A 25,393-nucleotide genomic window follows, 5' to 3' on the forward strand; every position below is an offset into this window, starting at 1 on the left:
CAACAAACAGAAGGTAAAGCTACCACTCTACATTGTGAAAGGCAACCATCCAGCATTGCTAAGACGCACATGGCTGGAAAATATCAAACTAAACTGGCAGGAAATTCACATGGTTGCAAAAGAGGACACAAACCTACAAGGGATATTGAGGAAACACGCGGATGTGTTCAAAGGAGACCTTGGCAGTATGAAGGACATAACAGTTAAACTGACCGTGAAACCAGACAGCAAGCCAAAATGCTTCAAAGCTAGACCTGTCCCATACGCCATAAAACCAAAAGTTGAAATTGAGCTAAACTGACTAGTTGAGAATGGGGTATTGGATCCAGTGAATGTTAGTGAATGGGCTACACCCGCTGTTCCAGTCATAAAAAAAGATGGATCACTCTGTGGTGATTTCAGTCACCATTAACCCAGTCTTGGCTGCTGAAAAATATCCACTACCCCTCATTCACAACCTATTTTCTGGTTTAGCTGGAGGACATAAATTCAGTAAGATAGGCCTGACATAAGTCTATCTACAGATGCATGTGGACCAAGAGTCACAAGAACTGTTGATCATGGTGACTCACAAAGGAGTACAGGTACCGGAGGCTTCCTTTTGGAATCACCTCAGCTCCGGCCTTGTTTCAGAGAGCTATGGACCAGATACTGAGCGGGCTTACTGTGGTCCATTGTTACCTCGATGATCTACTCATCACCGGCAAAGACTCGTAGGAGCACATGAGAAACCTGAATGCTACACTACAGAGATTGAAAGAGTACGGTCTGAGGGTCCGGAAAGACAAATGCAAGTTTTTCCGGCCCTTTGTTGAGTACCTGGGCCACATCATCAACAGTTCGGGGCTCCACAAGGTGCCATCGAAGGTGAAGGCCGTTGCGGAAACTACATCCCCACAGAACGTGAGTCAGCTGAGATCATTCTTAGGACTACTGACATACTACGCAAAGTTTGTGCCAAACCTAGCTAACATGTTAAAGCCACTGCATGAACTTTTGAACAAAACCAAACAGTGGAAGTGGACAGACAGATGTGAGGAGGCCTTCAAGTGAAAACAGCCTTAGCTCAGTCAGAGGCCTTAACCCACTTCAACCCCAACTTTCCATTACAGTTGGCATGTGATGCATCGCCTTATGGCGTTGGTGCGGTTGTCTCACAAATCATGCCATCGGGTGAAGAAAGGCCAATTGCTTTTGCATCACGGACCTTAAGTAAAGCCGAGAGCAATTATGCACAGATAGAGCATGAAGCACTCGCCATTGTGTTTGTAGTTAAGACATTTCATCAGTTTCTGTTTGGCTGACGATTCACACTGCTGACGGACCATAGACCCCTCACCTCCATCTTTGGTCCCCACACCAGCATTCCGTTGTTTGCAGCCAGCCGCATGCAGCGATGGGCATTATTGTTATCTGCTCACCAGTATGCAATCAAGTACAGAAGGTCTGAGCAGCACTGCAATGCAGACAGCCTCTCAAGGCTTTCCTTACCTGTTGCACACACTGAGCACTCCTTGGCTGAAATCTTCTACTTCAAGGATGTGACGAATGCCCCAGTTACATCTGACCAAGTAAAAAAGTTCACCCACACTGATCTAGTGATGTCTGAGGTCGTGGACATTGTCACTCGTGGAAATTAAGCTGTCGGACAGCCTACAACCTTACCTAGTGAGGAGAAACGAGCTCACAGTTCAGTTTGGATGCTTGCTATGGGGTTGTCGAGTCATCATACCGCCGCCACTGAGAAGGCAGGTGCTTGAAGAACTCCATTCAGGGCACTGTGGCATGGTGCGAATGAAGGAGATTGCATGCAGCTACTTTTGGTGGCCAGGTTTGGACGCAGAAATCGAAGACAAGGTCAAGTCATGTTCTGCATGTCAAAAGATGAGGAACATGCCACAGCTAGCACCACTACACCCGTGGGACTTCCCAGAGGAGCCTTGGCAGCGAGTCCACATAGACTATGCAGGCCCACTGGAGAATTGTATGTTCTTAGTTGTGGTTGACGCACACAGCAAATTGCCTAAGGTCACAGTGATGAAGAGAACCTCAGCGGAGAGAACCATCGAAGAGCTACGGTCAATCTTCAGTCGCTTCGGCTTGCCAATGCAACTCGTTAGCGATAATGGCCCCCAACTGGTGTCTGAAGAGTTTCTGTCATTCATGGAAGCAAATGAAATTCAGCACATCAAGTCAGCACCGATTCACCCTGCAATGAACGGCCTCGCTGAAAGGTTTGTCCAAACAATGAAGCAAACTTTAAAATCATCACAAGGGAACGGCTCCCTCAATAGGCGTCTAAACACCTTCCTGTTAACCTACAGAAACACTCCCCACGCTACAACCAAAGTGGCACCCGCGTCAGCCATGATGAAAAGACAGCTTCGCACGTGACTCGACCTCCTGAGACCTCCAAAGACTAAACAGGTTGTACAGACACAACAGGGAGCATAGGTGGAGAGACAGCAAAGCAAAAGACAGAAGCTTTATAGCTGGAGAGAGAGTTCTTGCTCGGAACTACTGCAAATGTCCAAAGTGGATACCAGCCACAGTGGTTGCACACACAGGGCCTGTGTCCGACATAGTTCACACACTGGAAAACATAATCTGGAGGAGATATGTGGATCAACTGTTGCCAGGAACCAACCTCAGAGACGACTCCTGTCAAGTGACAAACCAAGATCAGCTACTGGAGACCTACCATGACTATGAACCATCACCTGAACATCCACTGCAGCAACCTACAAATGTGGAACGTGCTCCAGATTCACCTGAACCAGCCAGAGTGCCTACTCAGGGTACTGTTGCACCTCAGTCTGGGCATACACCATAACCACTCAGCCTCAGAGACAATGTGACTGTAGACTCACCTGTATTACGTACCCATTACCCCTGACAGGTTGACTATTTAGTTCAGACTAAGACTTAAGTCTGGGAACCCTCTTTCCCTAGTTTAGAAAAGGTTATTCTGAAAAGTTCATTTATTTATATTAAGAGAACTGTCAAAAAGAAAACAATAGGCTAAACAGTGAATATTTACTTTTTCCTTATGAGTCATCAAAAGTAAATGGGGAGCAATACATTGTGTATTAATATTCTAGTTTAGTCCCTTTAGGGCACCTGTAACCCCCCATGCTTACCTATGTTGAAATGCTTGGAATTTTCTTCCTGTGAAACGCATTAAACATGCCGACGTTAATTTCTACTCCCGTCTCATGTCCTGCCCTTTTATTTTTTTACATTTCACCTTCACTTAACCAGGTAAGCTAGTTGAGAACAGGTTCTCATTTACAACTGCGACCTGGCCAAGATAAAGCAAAGCAGTGTGACAAACAACAACACAGAGTTACACATGGAATAAACAAGCGTACAGTCGATAACACAATAGAAAAAAAGAACGTCTATATACAGTGTGTGCAAATGGCGTGAGGAGGTAAGGCAATAAATAGGCCATAGTAGCGAAGTAATTACAATTTAGCAGGTTAACACTGGATTGATAGATGAGCAGATGATGATGTGCAAGTAGTGATACTGGTGTGCAAAAGAGCAGAAAAGTAAATAAAAACAATATGGGGATGAGGTAGGTAGAATGGGTGAGCTATTTACAGATGGACTATGTACAGCTGCATTGATCAGTCAGCTGCTCAGATAGCTCATGTTTAAAGTTAGTGAGGGAAATGCAAGTCTCCAGCTTCAGCGATTTTTGAAATTCGTTCCAGTCACTGGCAGCAGAGAACTGGAAGGAAAGACGGCCAAAGGACGTGCTGGTTTTGTGGATGACCAGTGAGATATACCTGCTGGAGCGTGTGCTACGGGTGGGTGTTGTTATCGTGACCAGTGAGTTGAGGTAAGGCGGAGCTTTACCTAGCATAGACTTATAGATGACCTGGAGCCAGTGGGTCTGGTGACGAATATGTAGCGAGGGCCAGCCGACTAGAGCACACAGGTCGCAGTGGTGGGTGCTATAAGGGGCTTTGGTCTCAAAATGCAAGGCACTGTGATAGACTGCATCCAGTTTGCTGAGTAATACATTTGATTTGATTTTTGATTTGATTTTGGATTGATAGTCAGTTTTACTAGGGTAAGTTTGGCGGCGTGAGTGAAGAAGGCTTTGTTGCAAAATAGAAAGCCGATTCTAGATTTGATTTTGGATTGGAGATGTTTGATATTAGTCTGGAAGGAGAGTTTACAGTCTAGCCAGAGACCTAGGTATTTGTAGTTGTCCACATATTCTGGGTCAGAACCGTCCAGAGTAGTGATGCTGGTCGGGCGGGCAGGTGCGGGCAGCAAACAGTTGAAAAGCATGCATTTGGTTTTACTAGAGTTTAAGAGCAGTTGGAGGCCACGGAAGGAGTGTTGTATGGTATTGAAGCTCGTTTGGAGGTTAGTTAACACAGTGTCCAAGAAGGGCCAGATGTACTGTATACAGAATGGTGTCGTCTGCGTAGAAGTGGAGCAGGGAATCACCCGCAGCAAGAGCGACATCGTTGATATATACAGAGAAAAGAGTCAGCCCCAGAATTGAACCCTGTGGCACCCCCATAGAGTATGCCAGAGGTCCGGACAACAGGCCCTCCGATTTGACACACTGAACTGTCTGCGAAGTAGTTACTGAACCAGGCGAGGCAGTCACTTGAGAAACCAAGGCTATTGAGTCTGCCAATAAGAATGTGGTGAAAGCCTTGGCATGGTCAATGAAGACGGCTGCACAGTACTGTCTTTTATCGATGGCGGTTATGATATCGTTTAGTACCTCAAGCGTGGCTGAGGTGCACCCATGACCAGCTCGGAAACCTGATTGCACAGCGGAGAAGGTACGGTGGGATTCGAAATGGTCAGTGATTCTTTCATTGACTTGGCTTTCGAAGACTTTAGAAAGGCAAGGCAGGATGGATATAGGTCTATAACAGTTTGGGTCTAGAGTGTCACCCCCTTTGAAGAGGGAGATGACCGCGGCAGCTTTCCAATCTTTAGGGATCTTGGACAATATGAAAGAGAGGTTGAACAGGCTAGTAATAGGGGTTGCAACAATTGCTGCAGATAATTTTAGAAAGAGAGGGTCCAGATTGTTTAGCCCAGCTGATTTGTACGGGTCCAGGTTTTGCAGCTCTTTCAGAACATCTGCTATCTGGATTTGGGTGAAGGAGAAGCTGGGGAGGCTCGGGCAAGTAGCTGCGGGGGGTGCGGAGCTGTTGGCAAGGGCTGGGGTAGCCAGGAGGAAAGCATGGCCAGCCGTAGAGAAATGCTTATTGAATTTTTAGATTATCATGGATTTATCGATGGGGACCGTGTTACCTAGCCTCAGTGCAGTGGGCAGCTGGGAGGATGTGCTCTCTTGTTCTCCATGGACTTTTCAGTGTCCCAAAACGTTTTGGAGTCAGAGCTACAGGATGCAAATTTCTGTTTGAGAAAGCTTTGCTTTCCTGACGGACTGCGTGTATTGGTTCCTGACGGACTGCGTGTATTGGTTCCTGACTTCCCTGAACAGTTGCTTATCGCGGGGACTATTCGATGCTATTGCAGTCCGCCACAGGATGTTTTTGTGCTGGTCAAGGGCAGTCAGGTCTGGAGTGAACCAAGGGCTATATCTGTTCTTAGTTCTACATTTTTTGAAAGGGGCATGCTTATTTATGATGGTGAGGAAATTACTTTTAAAGAATGATCAGGCATCCTCGACTGACGGGATGAGGTCAATATCCTTCCAGGATACCCGGGCCAGGTCGATTAGAAAGGCCTGCTCGTAGAAGTGTTTTAGGGAGTGTTTGACAGTGATGAGTGGAGGTCGTTTGACCGCGGACCCATAGCGGATGCAGGCAATGAGGCAGTGATGGCTGAGATTCTGATTGAAAACAGCAGTGGTGTATTTGGAGGGCAGGTTGGTCAGGATAATATCTATGAGGGTGCCCATGTTTACGGATTTTGGGTTGTACCTGGTGGTTTCCTTGATATTTTGTTTGAGATTGAGGGCATCGTGGTGCCCTGACTTCCTAGTTAATTAAATGTACATGATTAGCTTAATCACGTAACAATAATTACAGAGAATTGATTTGATAAAATAACAGTCTTCACCTTTAATGATGCCAAATACACAACACTACCCATGCTAGATTACGGAGAAGTAATTTATAGAAAGGCAGGTAAGGGTGCTTTCGAGAGGTTGATGCTTATTTATAAAACCCTTTTAGGCCTCACTCCCCCCTATCTGACATACCAACTGCAGCCCTCATCCTCCACATACAACACCCATTCTGCCAGTCACATTCTGATAAAGATCCCCAAAGCATATCATCCCTTGGTCGCTCCTCTTTTCAGTTCGCTGCTGCTAGGGACTTGAACTAGCTACAAAAAACACCCAAACTGCACCGTTTTATCTCCATCTTTTCATTCAAAGACTCAATCATGGACACAATCGTGGATAGTTGTAGCTGCTTCGACTGATGTATTGTTGTCTCTACCTTCTTGCCCTTTGTGCTGTTGTCTGTGCCCAATAATGTTTGTGCCATGTTTTGTGCTGCTACCATGTTGTTCTGCTGCCATGTTGTGTTGCTACCATGTTGTTGTCATGTTGTGTTGCTGTCATGCTATGTTGTCATCTCAGGTCTCTCTTTATGTAGTTTTGTGGTGTCTCTCTTGTCATGATGTGTGTTTTGTCCTAAATTTTTATTTTATTTTTAATTTTTAATGGCCTCGCAGGAGGCCTTTTGATAGGCCGTCATTGTTAATAAGAATTTGTTCTTAACTGACTTGCCTTGTTAAATAAAGGTAAAATAAAAAATATTAATAATTCAAAAGTTACATTACTGATTACAATTTTGGACAGGTAACTAACTGGTAACTGTAACGGATTACATTTTGAAAGTAACCTACCCAACCCTGGCTATTGCTACACACATGTACAATGTACACATACCGGTAGGATACATACTGTTACACAAATACCGCTAATTTACATAACCAACTTCACCCTAATCACATAACAACAAATATTGACATGCTGTCCTGTATTGCTTGTAAAGAGTGTATGTATCCTGTTTCCAGTGCCGCACACAAAAGCTAACTTTATGAATAGCCTACAATTAGATATAATTCGCCACCTACCACACATTTTCAAACCACATTGCATGAAGTTGTCTCTGCTTTTAACAAACACAAAAACTCTTTGACCACTCATTCCATTTTCCTCACAACATAAGTGCTGCACCTTCAAGTTACCCAAATGGAAAGGCCACCCGGTATCATACAATTCTCTGCTATGAAATTTACTTTCAACACGTGTAGGAAGCCAGGCATCAAATCCTTATTAAAAGCTGAAAGATTTATGCAATCTGAAAAGAAGGCAGAGTGTACGAGCGTTTGATGGAAACCGTTCTGAAATTAAAAACAAATCTAAACTGAATACCACAGATACAATGCACAGAGACATTATAGTCCACCGATGCTTTTACCTTCTTAAAAAAAACAAAGGCACACCAGGCCTTAAATACAAATATTTTTTTTCCATTCATTCGTAAAAAGTATTTTATCTGTAATTTGAGAAAATAAGGAGAACAATGTTGGCATAACAGTTTAGCTACCATCAAAAGTCTACTATCAAAATTGGAAACAATGTTTCATTTTTAAGATGTGCTGACAGTACGAAATACAACGCTTCTACATGGAGCATGCGCATGCATCATTGAGAACCGCAAGCAACTTCTTCACAACCCTGGGGTGTATTCCTTACGTAAACCGTTTACCATTTAAGAACCATAATGGAAGCAAACAGAGCAAAAATAGAGTTTCTATTGGACAAATTCAGGTAGGTCACCTCCACGTTTCATTCTGTTTGCTTCCGTTTAAGAAACACACAATAACACACAATTATTTTCTAAGGCAAAACTAATTGCTGAATGGCTTCTTATTCAGGTCAAATAGGCCTTGTGGTGATGTGCCTGTGAACTGTTTTCTTCCGTCTCTACCCACAAACAAAATGCTATCTATACTGAGAGTACAAAACATTAAGTACACCTGCTCTTTCCATGACATAGACTGACCAGGTGGAAGTTATGATCCCTTATTGATATCACCTGTTAAATCCACTTCAATCAGTGTAGCTGAAGGGGAGGAGACAGGTTAAAGACATCCAGCCAACGCAGCTCCCCTCTGAATACTGTGCAGAAGAAATATGAGCCTGTGCACGAAATTGAAATTCACTCAACTTTCTACAGTTTTCACCTTTAGTCAACACTGTCAACGTTTCGCTCTACTGTTGGAATTGTGATCAAATCAATGCAATATTAGCCACTTCCGATGTAATATACCGAAACAAAACAAACGATTTTGTATACAAAACTTACTGTGCATGAGATTTTCTTGTAGGCAGAGCGCATTGGAGTTGGATCCTATTGCATTGAAAGGCATGACTCATGCTTGTACTCTAAATTGGAATAGGATTCTATTGCATCGTCAAGCACGACTCAGGCTAGTATTCTACACAGACCAGTACTCTACACAGACCAGTGCGCCATAACAAATCAGAGCTGCAGTCGGCCTATTTGCAGATAGTCATTGCCATATATGGATCTGTGCCATTCACTTTGAACTGGACTGTGTTTAGGCTACAGTATGAGCTGTCACAAGTAGATGCGCTTGTTTTGAGATCAAAGTGAGAGCTCCATGTAACCATGTGTGCACATTTGTTCATATTCTTTGCTAGTTAGTGAGTTATTAGCTCAGTTATAGATAATTTCTAGTCAACAATTGGGGAGTGGTTGCTTCAAACAAGAGCACAAAATGTGGACCGTCTTTGAAAAGCAAGTCAGATAAAGAGCTTTTTTATGTCTTAAAGGGAATTTGTTTTATTTTAAGGCAGTCTTGAATAAAGTAGCCAATAGGCAGAACATAATTTGTCTGATTTTCTGTAATAATGGTATGGGAATAACAATTAATTATATTTTGTACAGTGGTTTCTTGCATCAGACACAACATTTTCAGTCACCTCCTTGACTGAAGGACAAGTGGATTAACAGGTTAATTTCAATCCCTGCAGTTTTTTTTCTTCAAAAGTCTCATGGAATGTTAGTGTTGAACACCAGGCATTGTCATGTTGTCTTGTCTCTGTCCTTTCCCTTCACCCTGTCTCCCTCTGCTGGTCGTTGTTATGTTACCTTTTCTCCCCCTCTTTTCCCCAGCTGTGCCTTGTCTCCTCCTAATTACCCATTCACCCCGTTCCCCACCTGTTCCCTTTTTTCCCTCTGATTAGGTCCCTATATCTGTCTCTGTTTCTGCTCCTGTCCTTGTCGGATTCTTGTTTGTTTGTTTATGTGTCTCATGCCTGAACCAGACTATCATCGTGTGTGCTGCAACCTTGTCCTGTCCTGTCGGAATCTACCTGTCCATCTGAGCCCACGTATGTTCGTCATTAAAGTACTCTGTTTGTTAATTCGCTTTTGGGTCCTCATTCACGCACCATAACAGAAGAATCCGACCAAGAATGGACCCAGCGACTTCGGATCCTCTCCACTCAGCCGTCGAGATCCAGGGAGCGATGCTAGGCAGACACAAGCAGGAATTGTCTGCTGCTCGACATGCCGTTGAGACCCTGGCCACCCAAGTCTCCAACCTCACAGAACAGGTTCACCATCTCCGCCTCGATCCACCGGCCACTTCCAGGGCTTTCGAATCTCCGGAGCCCAGAATCAATAACCCGCCGTGTTACTCTGGGGAGCCCACTGAATGCCGCTCGTTCCTCACCCAGTGTGATATTGTGTTTTCTCTCCAGCCCAACACTTACTCCAGGAGCACTGCTCGTGTCGCCTACGTCATATCTCTCCTTATTGGACGGGCTCGTGAGTGGGGCACGGCAATCTGGGAGGCAAGGGCTGAGTGTATTAACCAGTATCAAGACTTTAAGGAGGAGATGATACGGGTTTTTGATCGATCTGTTTTTGGGGAGGAGGCTTCCAGGGCCCTGTCTTCCCTATGTCAAGGCAATCGATCCATAACAGACTACTCTATTGAGTTTCGCACTCTTGCTGTCTCCAGTGGCTGGAACGAGCCGGCCTTGCTCGCTCGTCTTCTGGAGGGTTTCCGCGCAGAGGTAAAGGATGAGATTCTCTCCCGGGAGGTTCCTTCCAGCGTGGATTCCTTGATTGAACTCGCTATTCGCATTGAGCGACGGGTTGATCTTCGTCACCGAGCTCGTGGAAAGGAGCTCGCGCTCTCCGTCGCCTCCCTCTCCGCATCACTACCATCTTCCTCTGCCGGCTCGGGTGCTGAGCCCATGCAGCTGGGAGGTATCCGCATCTCGACTAAGGAGAGGGAACGGAGAATCACCAACCGCCTCTGTCTCTATTGCGGTTCCGCTGGTCATTTTGCCACTTCATGTCCAGTAAAAGGCCAGAGCTCGTCAGTAAGCGGAGGGCTACTGGTGAGCGCTACTACTCCTGTCTCTCCTTCAAGATCCTGCACTACCTTGTCGGTCCATCTACGCTGGACCGGTTCGTCAGCTTCCTGCAGTGCCTTAATAGACTCTGGGGCGGAGGGCTGTTTTATGGACGAGACCTGGGCTCGGGAACATGACATTCCTCTCAGACAGTTAAAGGAGCCCACGGCCTTGTTCGCCCTGGATGGTAGTCCTCTCCCCAGGATTCAGCGTGAGACGCTACCTTTAACCCTCACTGTTTCTGGTAATCATAGTGAAACCATTTCTTTTTTAATTTTTCGTTCACCTTTTACACCTGTTGTTTTGGGCCATCCCTGGCTAGTTTGTCATAATCCTTCCATTAATTGGTCTAGTAATTCTATCCTCTCCTGGAACGTCTCTTGTCATGTGAAATGTTTAATGTCTGCTATCCCTCCTGTTTCCTCTGTCTCTTCTTCACAGGAGGAGCCTGGTGATTTGACAGGGGTGCCGGAGGAATATCACGATCTGCGCACGGTGTTCAGTCGGTCCAGGGCCACCTCTCTTCCTCCACACCGGTCGTATGATTGTAGTATTGATCTCCTTCCGGGAACCACCCCCCCCCGGGGTAGACTATACTCTCTGTCGGCTCCCGAACGTAAGGCTCTCGAAGATTATTTGTCTGTAGCTCTTGACGCCGGTACCATAGTCCCCTCCTCCTCTCCCGCCGGAGCGGGGTTTTTTTTTGTCAAGAAGAAGGACGGGTCTCTGCGCCCCTGCATAGATTATCGAGGGCTGAATGACATAACAGTGAAGAATCGTTATCCGCTTCCTCTTATGTCTTCAGCCTTCGAGATCCTGCAGGGAGCCAGGTTTTTCACTAAGTTGGACCTTCGTAACGCTTACCATCTCGTGCGCATCAGGGAGGGGGACGAGTGGAAGACGGCGTTTAACACTCCGTTAGGGCACTTTGAATACCGGGTTCTTCCTTTCGGCCTCGCTAACGCTCCAGCTGTCTTTCAGGCATTAGTCAATGATGTCCTGAGAGACATGCTGAACATCTTTGTTTTCGTTTACCTTGACGATATCCTGATTTTTTCACCGTCACTCCAGATTCATGTTCAGCACGTTCGACGTGTCCTCCAGCGCCTTTTAGAGAATTGTCTTTTCGTGAAGGCTGAGAAGTGCACTTTTCATGCCTCCTCCGTCACATTTCTCGGTTCTGTTATTTCCGCTGAAGGCATTAAGATGGATCCCGCTAAGGTCCAAGCTGTCATTGATTGGCCCGTCCCTAAGTCACGCGTCGAGCTGCAGCGCTTTCTCGGCTTCGCGAACTTCTATCGTCGTTTCATCCGTAATTTCGGTCAGGTGGCAGCTCCTCTCACAGCCCTTACTTCTGTCAAGACGTGCTTTAAGTGGTCCGTTTCCGCCCAGGGAGCTTTTGATCTCCTCAAGAATCGTTTTACATCCGCTCCTATCCTTGTTACACCTGACGTCTCTAGACAGTTCGTTGTCGAGGTTGACGCGTCAGAGGTGGGAGTGGGAGCCATCCTTTCTCAGCGCTCCCTCTCTGACGACAAGGTCCACCCATGCGCGTATTTTTCTCATCGCCTGTCGCCGTCGGAACGTAACTATGATGTGGGTAACCGCGAACTGCTCGCCATCCGGTTAGCCCTAGGCGAATGGCGACAGTGGTTGGAGGGGGCGACCGTTCCTTTTGTCGTTTGGACTGACCATAGGAACCTTGAGTACATCCGTTCTGCCAAACGACTTAATGCGCGTCAGGCGCGTTGGGCGCTGTTTTTCGCTCGTTTCGAGTTCGTGATTTCTTATCGTCCGGGCTCTAAGAACACCAAGCCTGATGCTTTGTCTCGTCTCTTCAGTTCTTCAGTAGCCTCCACTGACCCCGAGGGGATTCTCCCTGAGGGGCGTGTTGTCGGGTTGACTGTCTGGGGAATTGAGAGGCAGGTAAAGCAAGCACTCACTCAAACTCCGTCGCCGCGCGCTTGTCCTAGGAACCTTCTTTTCGTTCCCGTTCCTACTCGTCTGGCCGTTCTTCAGTGGGCTCACTCTGCCAAGTTAGCCGGTCACCCTGGCGTTCGGGGTACGCTTGCTTCCATTCGCCAGCGTTTCTGGTGGCCCACCCGGGAGCATGACACGCGTCGTTTCGTGGCTGCTTGTTCGGTCTGCGCGCAGACTAAGTCCGGTAACTCTCCTCCTGCCGGCCGTCTCAGGCCGCTTCCTATTCCCTCTCGACCGTGGTCTCACATCGCCTTAGATTTTGTCACCGGACTGCCTTCGTCAGCGGGGAAGACTGTTATTCTTACGGTTGTCGATAGGTTCTCTAAGGCGGCTCATTTCATTCCCCTTGCTAAGCTTCCTTCTGCTAAAGAGACGGCACAAATCATCATCGAGAATGTTTTCAGAATTCATGGCCTTCCGTCAGACGTCGTTTCGGACAGAGGTCCGCAATTCACGTCTCAATTTTGGAGGGAGTTTTGCCGTTTGATTGGGGCTTCCGTCAGTCTCTCTTCCGGCTTTCACCCCCAGTCTAACGGTCAAGCAGAACGGGCCAATCAGACTATTGGTCGCATCTTACGCAGTCTTTCTTTTCGCAACCCTGCGTCTTGGTCAGAACAGCTCCCCTGGGCAGAATACGCCCACAACTCGCTTCCTTCGTCTGCGACCGGGCTATCTCCTTTTCAGAGTAGCCTCGGGTACCAGCCTCCGTTGTTCTCATCTCAGTTCGCCGAGTCCAGCGTCCCCTCCGCTCAGGCTTTTGTCCAACGTTGCGAGCGCACCTGGAAGAGGGTCAGGTCTGCACTTTGCCGTTATAGGGCGCAGACTGTGAGAGCTGCTAATAAGCGTAGAACGAAGAGCCCTAGATATTGTCGCGGTCAGAGAGTTTGGCTCTCCACTCAGAACCTTCCCCTTAAGACGGCTTCTCGCAAGTTGACCCCGCGGTTCATTGGTCCATTCCGTATCTCTCAAATCATTAACCCTGTCGCAGTGCGACTTCTTCTGCCGCGATATCTTCGTCGCGTCCACCCGGTCTTCCATGTCTCCTGTGTCAAGCCCGTTCTTCGCGCCCCCGCTCGTCTTCCCCCCCCCCCCCCCCATCCTTGTCGAGGGCGCACCCATCTACAGGGTCCGCAGGATTTTGGACATGCGTCCTCGGGGCCGTGGTCACCAGTACCTTGTTGATTGGGAGGGGTACGGTCCGGAGGAGAGGAGTTGGGTTCCCTCTCGGGACGTGCTGGACCGTGCGCTGATCGATGATTTCCTCCGTTGCCGCCAGGCTTCCTCCTCGAGTGCGCCAGGAGGCGCTCGGTGAGTGGGGGGGTACTGTCATGTTGTCTTGTCTCTGTCCTTTCCCTTCACCCTGTCTCCCTCTGCTGGTCGTTGTTATGTTACCTTTTCTCCCCCTCTTTTCCCCAGCTGTGCCTTGTCTCCTCCTAATTACCCATTCACCCCGTTCCCCACCTGTTCCCTTTTTTCCCTCTGATTAGGTCCCTATATCTGTCTCTGTTTCTGCTCCTGTCCTTGTCGGATTCTTGTTTGTTTGTTTATGTGTCTCATGCCTGAACCAGACTATCATCGTGTGTGCTGCAACCTTGTCCTGTCCTGTCGGAATCTACCTGTCCATCTGAGCCCACGTATGTTCGTCATTAAAGTACTCTGTTTGTTAATTCGCTTTTGGGTCCTCATTCACGCACCATAACAGGCATGGGCTGCTACTGTAGGCTGAATGATAGAACAGATATTTCCATGTTAAAATGTTATGTGATGCGTTTTTCTCCATTGTTTTTTATGGTAGGCCACTCTGGGAGGCCTACATTATGATCAAATAGCCACAGTAGCCTACTTGTAACTTAAAGGGGGTAGCCTCAGTGTTCACAGTAAAAAGGGACGGAAGTTGCAGAAAATGTTATTAATTTTCAAGTTTGAGCTCAGCATACCTGAAATGTTCTTTGTGCCAAAAACACATTTTAGGGAATATTGGCCAGCGTCCCTGTGGAACGCTTTCGACACCTTGTAGAGTCCATGCCCCAAAGAATTTAGGCTGTTCTGAGGGCAAAAGGGGTGGAGCTCAATATTAGGAAGATGTTCCTAATGTTTTTTATACCCAGTGTAAAATATCGCTAAAGCAAGTTAAGATTCTGTTTTTAAGACATTATGATATAACAAACGCCAGAGTCTGATTACTATTAGGCTGTAATTAACTTTGAGACAGACACCATTCTGCAACCCATTCGGCTCCAGAAGAGATGAATGAATGTCCATGGTCCTATTGGCCTATTATAAGCCAACAAGACAATGGAGGTCTATCAACACCACATTCACAGCCCCACTTATAAGGTCTCTAACCATGGGACTGCTTCCTGCTTGTTGCTTGTCTCTGTTCCTCAGGTCGGTACATAGAAAACCATGGAGTGATCCACAATATTTGGTTCAACACTACGACCCAGGAGAAGAAACAGTACTACATGACCCAGTTTGTGGATTCCTACTGGGACAACGGGAGTCTGCCCATCTGGATAACAGCGCAGAGACAAGTGGGTGCAACACACACAAACACACAAATCATCTCTGTCATAACTTTCTTAATTCCTTCTATGTCCCTTGGTGGGTCTGAAGCTACTGTATAATTGTAATGTATTACAGCTCCGTTATAAATAAGGTTAGAATCATTTTCACCCTTCCTCTGCCATGCAGGGTCTGAAGGCAGGCTCCCTCCACTTCCCCGGCACGGCCGCCACCTACAAAGGTGAGAGAGTAAAGGTCAGCCAGGTGGAACCTCGTTTCTATGAGCACAACAATGAGACGGACTGGAGGATCAATATCGACAAGGTGATTGGTCAGTGGTTCTCCAAGGAGGACCTAGACTTTGTGTCTTTGTACTTCGGTGAACCAGATGGAACGGGACACAAGTATGGACCAGAATCCCCGGAGCGCCAGGAGATGGTCCAACAAGTGGACCGGACCGTGGGATACATCCGCGATACCACCCGGAATCACGGCCTCTCTGATCGGCTCAACATCATTATCACTGCTGATCATGGAATGACCACTGTGCTCCGGAATGGCCTGGTCGACGAGATCATCCTGTCCGAGATTCCGGGATTTGACTTCCGGGATATCAAGTTCCAACTGGTGGATTATGGACCAACAGGAATGCTTCTTCCCAGAGAGGGAATGCTGGAGAAGGTGTACCAGGCCCTGAAAGGGGGCCACCCTCACCTGCATGTGTATAAGAAGGAGGACATGCCTGGTAGGCTTCACTATAGTAACCACCCTCGCCTCCTGCCCCTGATTCTCTTCGCTGATCAAGGATATGTCATCAATGGCGTGAGTGTGCCGAAACAGTGTCCTAACAGTACTATATTGTTGTTCTTTATACACGCTACTCAGGAGACGGGCATAATTTTTCCTGATCAGGTCATGTGGTCAGAACAAACTCTCTTCATACTGTCTTGATGGCATGCATTGAAGTTCTGTTACCAAAAACCATTGCAATCTCTGCACTAAAACCCTATAAGCACTCTTTCATTATCATCTGTACAGTTTTTCCCAGTCCAGTTCAACAAGGGAGAGCATGGCTATGATAACCAGATGATGGACATGAAGCCGTTCTTCAGAGCTGCGGGGCCTGACTTCCAGAAGAACCTGGCTGTGGGACCCTTTGAGACGGTCAACGTGTATCCGCTGATGTGCCACCTCCTGGGCATTAAACCGGAGGTCAACGATGGGTCGCTGGAGGTCACTCGCCAGATGCTGGTTCCCAAGAAGGACCAGGGATCCTATGAGAGTAAGTCTTTACGTTTATAATTTATTGACAGAACATTTATGTGCAGAACAACATAGGATATTCAAAATGTGAATTCTGCTTGGACAGAATTATAAACTTTTCCTATTCCCCATTAAGTACAGTGCCTTGCGAAAGTATTCGGCCCCTTTGAACTTTGCGACCTTTTGCCACATTTCAGGCTTCAAACATAAAGATATAAAACTGTATTTTTTTGTGAAGAATCAACAACAAGTGGGACACAATCATGAAGTGGAACGACATTTATTGGATATTTCAAACTTTTTTAACAAATCAAAAACTGAAAAATTGGGCGTGCAAAATTATTCAGCCCCTTTACTTTCAGTGCAGCAAACTCTCTCCAGAAGTTCAGTGAGGATCTCTGAATGATCCAATGTTGACCTAAATGACTAATGATGATAAATACAATCCACCTGTGTGTAATCAAGTCTCCGTATAAATGCACCTGCACCGTGATAGTCTCAGAGGTCCGTTAAAAGCGCAGAGAGCATCATGAAGAACAAGGAACACACCAGGCAGGTCCGAGATACTGTTGTGAAGAAGTTTAAAACCGGATTTGGATACAAAAAGATTTCCCAAGCTTTAAACATCCCAAGGAGCACTGTGCAAGCGATAATATTGAAATGGAAGGAGTATCAGACCACTGCAAATCTACCAAGACCTGGCCGTCCCTCTAAACTTTCAGCTCATACAAGGAGAAGACTGATCAGTGATGCAGCCAAGAGGCCCATGATCACTCTGGATGAACTGCAGCGATCTACAGCTGAGGTGGGAGAATCTGTCCATAGGACAACAATCAGTCGTATATTGCACAAATCTGGCCTTTATGGAAGAGTGGCAAGAAGAAAGCCATTTCTTAAAGATATCCATAAAAAGTGTAGTTTAAAGTTTGCCACAAGCCACCTGGGAGACACACCAAACATGTGGAAGAAGGTGCTCTGGTCAGATGAAACCAAAATTGAACTTTTTGGCAACAATGTAAAACGTTATGTTTGGCGTAAAAGCAACACAGCTCATCACCCTGAACACACCATACCCACTGTCAAACATGGTGGTGGCAGCATCATGGTTTGGGCCTGCTTTTCTTCAGCAGGGACAGGGAAGATGGTTAAAATTGATGGGAAGATGGATGGAGCCAAATACAGGACCATTCTGGAAGAAAACCTGATGGTCTGCAAAAGACCTGAGACTGGGACAGAGATTTGTCTTCCGACAAGACAATGATCCAAAACAAGATATCCATAAAAAGTGTTGTTTAAAGTTTGCCACAAGCCACCTGGGAGACACACCAAACATGTGGAAGAAGGTGCTCTGGTCAGATGAAACCAAAATTGAACTTTTTGGCAACAATGCAAAACGTTATGTTTGGCGTAAAAGCAACACAGCTCATCACCATGAACACACCAACCGGAGATTTGTCTTCCAACATGACAATGATCCAAAACATAAAGCAAAATCTACAATGGAATGGTTCAAAAATAAACATATCCAGGTGTTAGAATGGCCAAGTCAAAGTCCAGACCTGAATCCATTCGAGAATCTGTGGAAAGAACTGAAAACTGCTGTTCACAAATGCTCTCCATCCAACCTCACTGAGCTCGAGCTGTTTTGCAAGGAGGAATGGAAAAAAATGTCAGTCTCTCGATGTGCAAAACTGATAGAGACATACCCCAAGCGACTTACAGCTGTAATCGCAGCAAAAGGTGGCGCTACAAAGTATTAACTTAAGGGGGCTGAATAATTTTGCACGCCCAATTTTTCAGTTTTTGATTTGTTAAAAAAGTTTGAAATATCCAATAAATGTCGTTCCACTTCATGATTCTGTCCCACTTGTTGTTGATTCTTCACAAAAAAATACAGTTTTATATCTTTATGTTTGAAGCCTGAAATGTGGCAAAAGGTCGCAAAGTTCAAGGGGGCCGAATACTTTTTCAAGGCACTGTAGGTTTACCAATGGAATTACATCATACTTCATAATAGAGAAACATATTTTGATCACATGAAAGTGAGCTTTTATTTGTCATCAACTGTTTACAGGTTAGTAATCAATATTCAACAACAAAAAGCTTAAATGTTGAGGAAATGAATTTAAGCTTGACCAAGGACAGAATCATAAGCTGTCTTTTTCTTACACCCCATTGCTCAGGTTTACCCAGGGAATTATATGACCCTTATCTCACGTTGTTGAACCTTTGCCTTTATAGAGAAACACGTTTTGAATACATCAGGACATCAGTAAGATCTACCAAAATGCCTATCCCATGATAACGATCTTTCCAATGCTAGTTCTAAACCTTGAACCCGTGCAGATGTATCTGATAAACTATATAACATTCTGATAATAAATGTTGCAGATACATATCTTGTTTTATGCCTTGATATGAGAACGTAATCTAACAGGATGATCGCCATGTGATTGTGTCCTACACAGCAAATTCCCCAGTGTTAAATTAACACTAAAGTGTGGACCCATATAGACACTATTGAATTAGCACACTGCTTTATGCAAAGCTTTTTTGCATATTTCCCAGAGTGCGTTGGTTTTCATGAGAATTATAGAGTTACCACATGACTGCATTTGTTAGTGACAGAGACATCCTTGTTGCATACATCCAATTTAGTCCTATGTACTTTACCAAGTGAGATTCTGAGTGAATATGTTATAATTTAAGGTCCCGAACAGACATTTTGATTCCCATCTAAAATAGGCTTTTGAGTGGCTAAAATATCATAATATTTTTGGGGGTTAGAAATGCTCAAAGTTAAATAAAAAAAAAAATTATCTCGTGGCTTTCCTTCGAACTACCAGGAAGTTTGAAAAGACAGACTGAGTGGGCGGGGAACTTATATTCATGAGCTCACCTTGACTGACAGTTCTTTGACTGATAGCTCAACAAACTTGGATGCAGTGAGCAGTGTTGCACTAAAATCCTCTCAAGCTAATTTGGTGGAAAAAAAAGGACACCTACACCACCCAATGTCACAGGAAGGCCATAAAGATCATCAAGGACAACAACCACCCGAGCCACTGCCTGTTCACCCCGTTATCATCCAGAAGGCGAGGTCAGTACAGGTGCATCAAAGCTGGGACCGAGAGACTGAAAAACAGCTTCTATCTCAAGGCCATCAGACTGTTAAACAGCCACCACTAACATTGAGTGGCTGCTGCCAACACACTGACTCAACTCCAGCCACTTTAATAATGGGAATTGATGGGAAATGATGTAAAATATATCACTAGCCACTTTAAACAATGCTACCTAATATAATGTTTACATACCCTACATTATTCATCTCATATGTATATGTATATACTGTACTCTATATCATCTACTGCATCTTTATGTAATACATGTATCACTAGCCACTTTAACTATGCCACTTTGTTTACATACTCATCTCATATGTATATACGGCACTCAATACCATCTACTGTATCTTGCCTATGCCGCTCTGTACCATCAGTCATTCATATATCTTTATGTACATATTCTTTATCCCCTTACACTTGTGTCTATAAGGTAGTAGTTTTGGAATTGTTAGCTAGATTACTTATTGGTTATTACTGCATTGTCGGAACTAGAAGCACAAGCATTTCACTACACTCGCATTAACATCTGCTAACCATGTGTATGTGACAAATAACATTTGATTTGATACACAAACCAACTCAAACAACATTTAAATTGCATCACTAACCAGGTTTCCATCCTACCTTTTTCTCACCAATTGGTAGTTACAGTCTTGTCCCATCGCTGCCTGTACCGACTTAGGAGAGGCAAAGGTCGAGAGCCATGTGTCCTCTGAAACACACGCCGCACTGCTTGCTTAACCCAGAAGCCAGCCACACCAATGTGTCAGAGGAAACACCGTACAACTGGTGCCCGTAGCCAGCGTGCATGCACCCGGCCCACAACAAGGAGTCGCAGAGGGCGATGGAACAAAGACATCCCAGCCTGCCAAATCCTCCCATAACCCAGACGATACTGGGTCAATTGTACGCTGCCTCATGGGTCTCCCGGTCATGGACGGCTGCGACACAGCCTGGGATCAAATCTGGGTCTGTAGTGACACCTCTAGCACTGCAATGCAGTACCTTTGACCGCTGTGCCACTCCGCAGGCCCTCCATACAACCTTTTTATGCAAGTAAAGTACATGTTAAATAAAAAATGTCATGACAGGCATCAAATCAAATAAAAGTGTATTTGTCACGTGCGCCTAATACAACAGGTAGACCTTACAGTGAAATGCTTACTTACAGGCTCTAAGCTATAGTGCAAAAAAGGTACAGTATTAGTTGAAGAATGGGTAAGTAAAGAAATAAAAACAACAGTGAAAAACAGTAGTGAGGCTATACAGTGGCGAGGCTATTAAAGTATCGAGGCTACATACAGACCCCGTTTAGTCAGGCTGATTGAGGTAGTACGTACTTGTAGATATGGTTAAAGTGACTATGCATATATGATGAACAGAGAGTAGCAGTAGTGTAAACTGGTTGGTGGGTGGTGGGTGGCGGGACACAGTGCAGATATCCCGGTTAGCCAATGTGCGGGAGCACTAGTTGGTCGGGCCAATGGAGTGACTATACATATGTGATAAACTTGATGGAAACAGCACATTTTTCGGGCAAAATTTCCAAATGAGGACAAAATAAAACACGCTTGACAAGGTGGGAACATTTTGTGTCTGTAAAATTAAATATGCAAGAAACTATGTAGGAAACCCTTTTATGAGCAAATATTGATATAATAACCCTCATATCAAAGTGAACTTGGAGTCACCCGATGACATGTTGTGTGGACATGTTGTGTGGTCCACTACGACTTGTCGGGGAAGCATGCAGTTTACAGATTAAATCAGTTATGATGAACTTCACAGGGTGGTGAAAGTGCAAGGTAATGAGCTTGATGCTCCTTTCTAATAAATATCGAGGGTCTTATTCAGGTGACATGATCATTGATGCTTGGCTGCTGTTTGACAAATGAAAAATGTATCTTGCTCTTTTGTCCACAGTAATCTTATAACGTAGACTATATGTACACTCTAGCCATGTATCTGTATCTAGAGCGCATGTGCAAATGCAGAAGTGTGCACACTTGCTATATAATGCATTTGTTTTGTTGAGAAAACCATCATTGGAGTTGAAAATGTGATATTTTTATGTATAGCAATGTATAGCAATACCATGGAAACACTTGCTATAAAATGCAACATGCGATTTATTCGGTACATGAGAATTAAAAAAACAAATAAGAAATGAGTTTTTGTATGAGAACACAGTCTTGAAAAATCTGTGTCTTCACACGATGAAGTTGCGCACCTGCTAAAATTGGTTTCCTATTGAACATACTTCTTTCTGAAAGATATATTATAGTTTGATTACATTTTAAGGTGTCTGAGGAGTTAATACAAACTTATTTTGACTTGTTGAAACAAAGTTTAGAGGTAGATTTTTGGATTCCTTTCTCTGCAAGTTGAATGACTGGATTACTCCAATCAATGGTGCCAACTATACAGACTTTTTGGTAATATAAAAAGGATTTTATCTTAAAAAACGACACTACACGTTATCTCTGGGATGTGTTAACATGACAACTACTTCAGAGTTTTTCAACGACCCCCCCCCTTTTGTTCCATGCTGGCTGAAGACCTAGCTAGCCACTAACTATCTAACATCAGGCACAAATGAATAGTGCCATAGATGAATAGCATAAATTTTTAGTTATATTTGTTGACACCCCACAGTCAAGTTTTGGCACCAGTAGAGTAGCTATTTAGCTATATAAACCACGCCCCTCCGCAAACGCACCTTCTCCAATGTTGGTTACAAGGCAATACTTATTTACACTAGATAAGAAAATATCATGTTTTGGTGTAATACAATTAGGGTCATGTCAAAAACATGATTTTGACCGTTCATGCCTTCAAAAAGACCCTGCTGCTTGGTCAACCCAGAAGGAAACCAATTAAAAACCCAGTTAATGGTTAAATTATTAAATTACCCCATGTTTTAGTCATCTGAACAACCCAACATGTTGGGTTATTCACACAACCTGTCACAGTATGCTGGCTTGCAAAGTGATGTGTAATTCCTATTGAAATCAAGCCATATTGGGGATATCAAACCTCCAATCCAATTTTTTGTCACCCACAACCGCATTCAGAATTAACCCCAGGGTTGGGAAAACTGTAATTTGAGAGTACCTAAAGCATATATACTGGAACAATCTTTTCAGTAAAGGGTGAATTAAATAAAAGTAACATATTGGATTAGTTAAGAAAATGTGTGTCATTTATATCTGAGAAGCATAAGATTGATTGATTGATGTAAATGAAAAAACGTAGACATTGAAACAGATCATTCATAAAAACAACCTGCTATCGAGCATTTTGTGAAGTCTGATAATAATGGGCTTGGTTTTGGTTAAAGCTCTGGTTGTTAACACCAACACAGGGGTTATTTTACACCAAAGAGTGTTAGTTCAACATTTACAGAATTCATTGCTATGTTTTAGAGCACAGGCCCTCAAAATGAGGCCTTATGACATATGTATTGTGTTTTATAATACAATTTGAATGAAAACATTCTCTTGGGATCTCACTTGGTGAAGTCCACAGGATTGAAAATGGTTGAATGCAAGAACCATGTCTCTGTCACTAACAAATATAATCATGGGTGGTAACTCTAAAAATTCTCTCAAAAGGCAAGGCACTCTAGGAAATAAAGCTTTACACCAAGGAATGTGTCAACTTTACAGTGTCTATACATACGGGTTCACAATTTCAGTGTTCATTTAACCCTGAGAATTTGCTATGTATCAACAAACAGATTATAGCACAACTTATCATAAAGACTCTGAAATTACAAAAGGTTAAAGTTTGTGTTTGTGTGCGTGTGGGCAGGCGTGCGTGCGCACGTGTGTCCAGTGGTACACACTGCATTCAGTCCTGCTTCTCCTGGCAGTTCACTGCACTATGATAGTCTAACTCATTTGTAAATGTTTTCCAGACAGGGACATCCAGTGGGAAGTCTTCATCGGCCTGACATCGGTCGCTGGTATGTTAGCTCTGGTGTTTGTTGTCACCACAGCTCATGCCATGTTGAAAAGGACTCAGGAAAAGGACAGGAGGTAGGCTACATTTGAAAGTCCTTCTCAGAGGACAATACTTTTTATTGTATTCTATTCTATTGTAATCTGTCTCAGCAACATCTTTACATGACTACCACACGTCTGTAGTACTGACTACTACCTTGCCCTCACTTTCTGTTACAGATCTGAAGTCACCCACGAGGATCTCAATGAAAAAGAGTCCGATAAACAAACCTCCTTTTGAAAACCATTACCTTTGTGGGAAGTCATTTGTTTAACAAGTTATTGGGCTTCTGTGTGATTTGAGTGCTAATATCCTAGTTTAACCAAACAAAATGTTGTTTTTATACCAATGCAATATACATCTGTATCAGTGTATCAGGAAGGCCAACACCCTAACTCTAATCCTAGCTCTAACCCTGGCTTCATGTCCACACCCGGTTCAACCCTACAATATGTTTCAAAACCAATAACAAGCTTATTGATTATGCTGCACTCGTTATGTCTAGGGGTCTAAGGCCTACATGGTCTGTAACCTGATTTTTATGTGTGCATAAATGTGAGAGGTATGTGTATACGACCAGGTGTCGGATGCATGTACCCAGAAGATAGCAACCTTAACTTGGAGCTATACAGTAGAGCTATGCAAACACCACAATCGAGTTCCTTTGAACACTGAGTTAAATGGGGAACACTGCAGCATATTTAAATATTTAACACTTTCAAAAGTGTTATTTTAACACCAGTACAGTGGACTCATCTGTTCACTGAAAATAGTATGTTTTTACACTTTCAGAGTTAAAGGTATACCCTTGGTTGTACTGTGCAGCTGCCCAATCAGATTATTGTTATTTCTAAATGGTGACCAAAATACATACAGTATTGTATATACAAAAATATTCCAAAGGCCACATTGCCACCAAGAAAAAAGCCTATAGCCTCCCAAGTCTACAAGCTTACACACTAATCTCCCCTACAAAGGCAAAATGCAGTAACTACCCTTTTGGTCAAAATGAATTTAAGACTGAAATCAGGCTCTGTAGCATCTGTATTTTATTCTTATGACAATGTGTCCTGGTTCAATTTTGTTCAGTCAGAAAAAAATGGAATGTGAAATTTGCAGTAACTACAAAATACAAGTAGAAACCAAGGCAAACAGCAGTAACTGAAGTTACTCCACTTTGGCTTAGTTCCAGCATGTTTTGACTGCAGTAACAACACTACCGTTCAAAAGTTTGGGGTCACTAAGAAATGTCCTTGTTTTTGAAAGAAAAGCAATTTTTTGTCCATTAAAATAACATCAAATTGATCAGAAATACAGATTAGACATTGTTAATGTTGTAAATGACTATTGTAGCTGGAAACGGCAGATTTTTTTTTTGGGGGGGGGGAATATCTACATCGGCGTACAGAGGCCCATTATCAGCAACCATCACTTCTGTGTTCCAATGGCACGTTGTGTTAGCTAATCCAAGTTTATAATTTTAAAAGGCTAATTGATCATTAGAAAACTCTTTTGCAAATATGTTGGCACAGCTGAAAACTGTTGTTTTGATTGAAGAAGCAATAAACTGTCCGCCTTTAGACTAATTGAGTATCTGGAGCATCAGCATTTGTGGGTTCGATTACAGGCTCAAAATGACCAGAAATAAAGACCTTTCTTCTGAAACTCGTCAGTCTATTCTTGTTATGAGAAATGAAGGCTATTCCATGTGAGAAATTGCCAAGAAACTGGAGATCTCGTACAACTCTGTGTACTACTCCCGTCATAGAACAGCGCAAACTGGCTCTAACCAGAATGGAAAGAGGAGTGGGAGGCCCCGGTGCACAACTGAGCAAGAGGACAAGTACATTAGTGTCTAGTTTGAGAAAGTTTTTATTTGTATTTTTTAAACATGTTCTTTTTTTCACTTCACCAATTTGGACTATGTTGTGTATGTTCATTAGATGAAATCCAAATAAAAATCTATTTAAATTACAGATTGTAATGCAACAAAATAGGAAAAACACCAAGGGGGGTGAATACTTTTGTAAGGCACTGTATATATACATATTTTTCCAAACGTATTAATAATAAACTTAAATATCACATT

At 44.1% G+C, this 25,393-nt stretch overlaps 1 protein-coding gene across 1 annotated transcript in view; it reads left to right on the top strand.

Moving 5' to 3' along the window:
* The window catches only part of LOC110502780 (ectonucleotide pyrophosphatase/phosphodiesterase family member 7), a 28,351-nt gene extending 3,736 nt beyond the window's left edge, over positions 1-24,615 (top strand). Inside the window, exons 2-6 of the mRNA XM_021581054.2 lie at positions 14,792-14,937; positions 15,098-15,730; positions 15,947-16,190; positions 23,219-23,339; positions 23,484-24,615. Of these exons, the coding sequence (XP_021436729.2) occupies positions 14,792-14,937; positions 15,098-15,730; positions 15,947-16,190; positions 23,219-23,339; positions 23,484-23,544 (1,205 nt within the window). The 3' untranslated portion in view covers positions 23,545-24,615. The remainder of the gene's footprint in view (positions 1-14,791; positions 14,938-15,097; positions 15,731-15,946; positions 16,191-23,218; positions 23,340-23,483) is intronic.
* The last annotated feature ends 778 nt before the right edge of the window (positions 24,616-25,393 follow it).

Source organism: Oncorhynchus mykiss, chromosome 23, assembly GCF_013265735.2.
Source record: "Oncorhynchus mykiss isolate Arlee chromosome 23, USDA_OmykA_1.1, whole genome shotgun sequence".
NCBI classification, from domain to species: domain Eukaryota; kingdom Metazoa; phylum Chordata; class Actinopteri; order Salmoniformes; family Salmonidae; genus Oncorhynchus; species Oncorhynchus mykiss.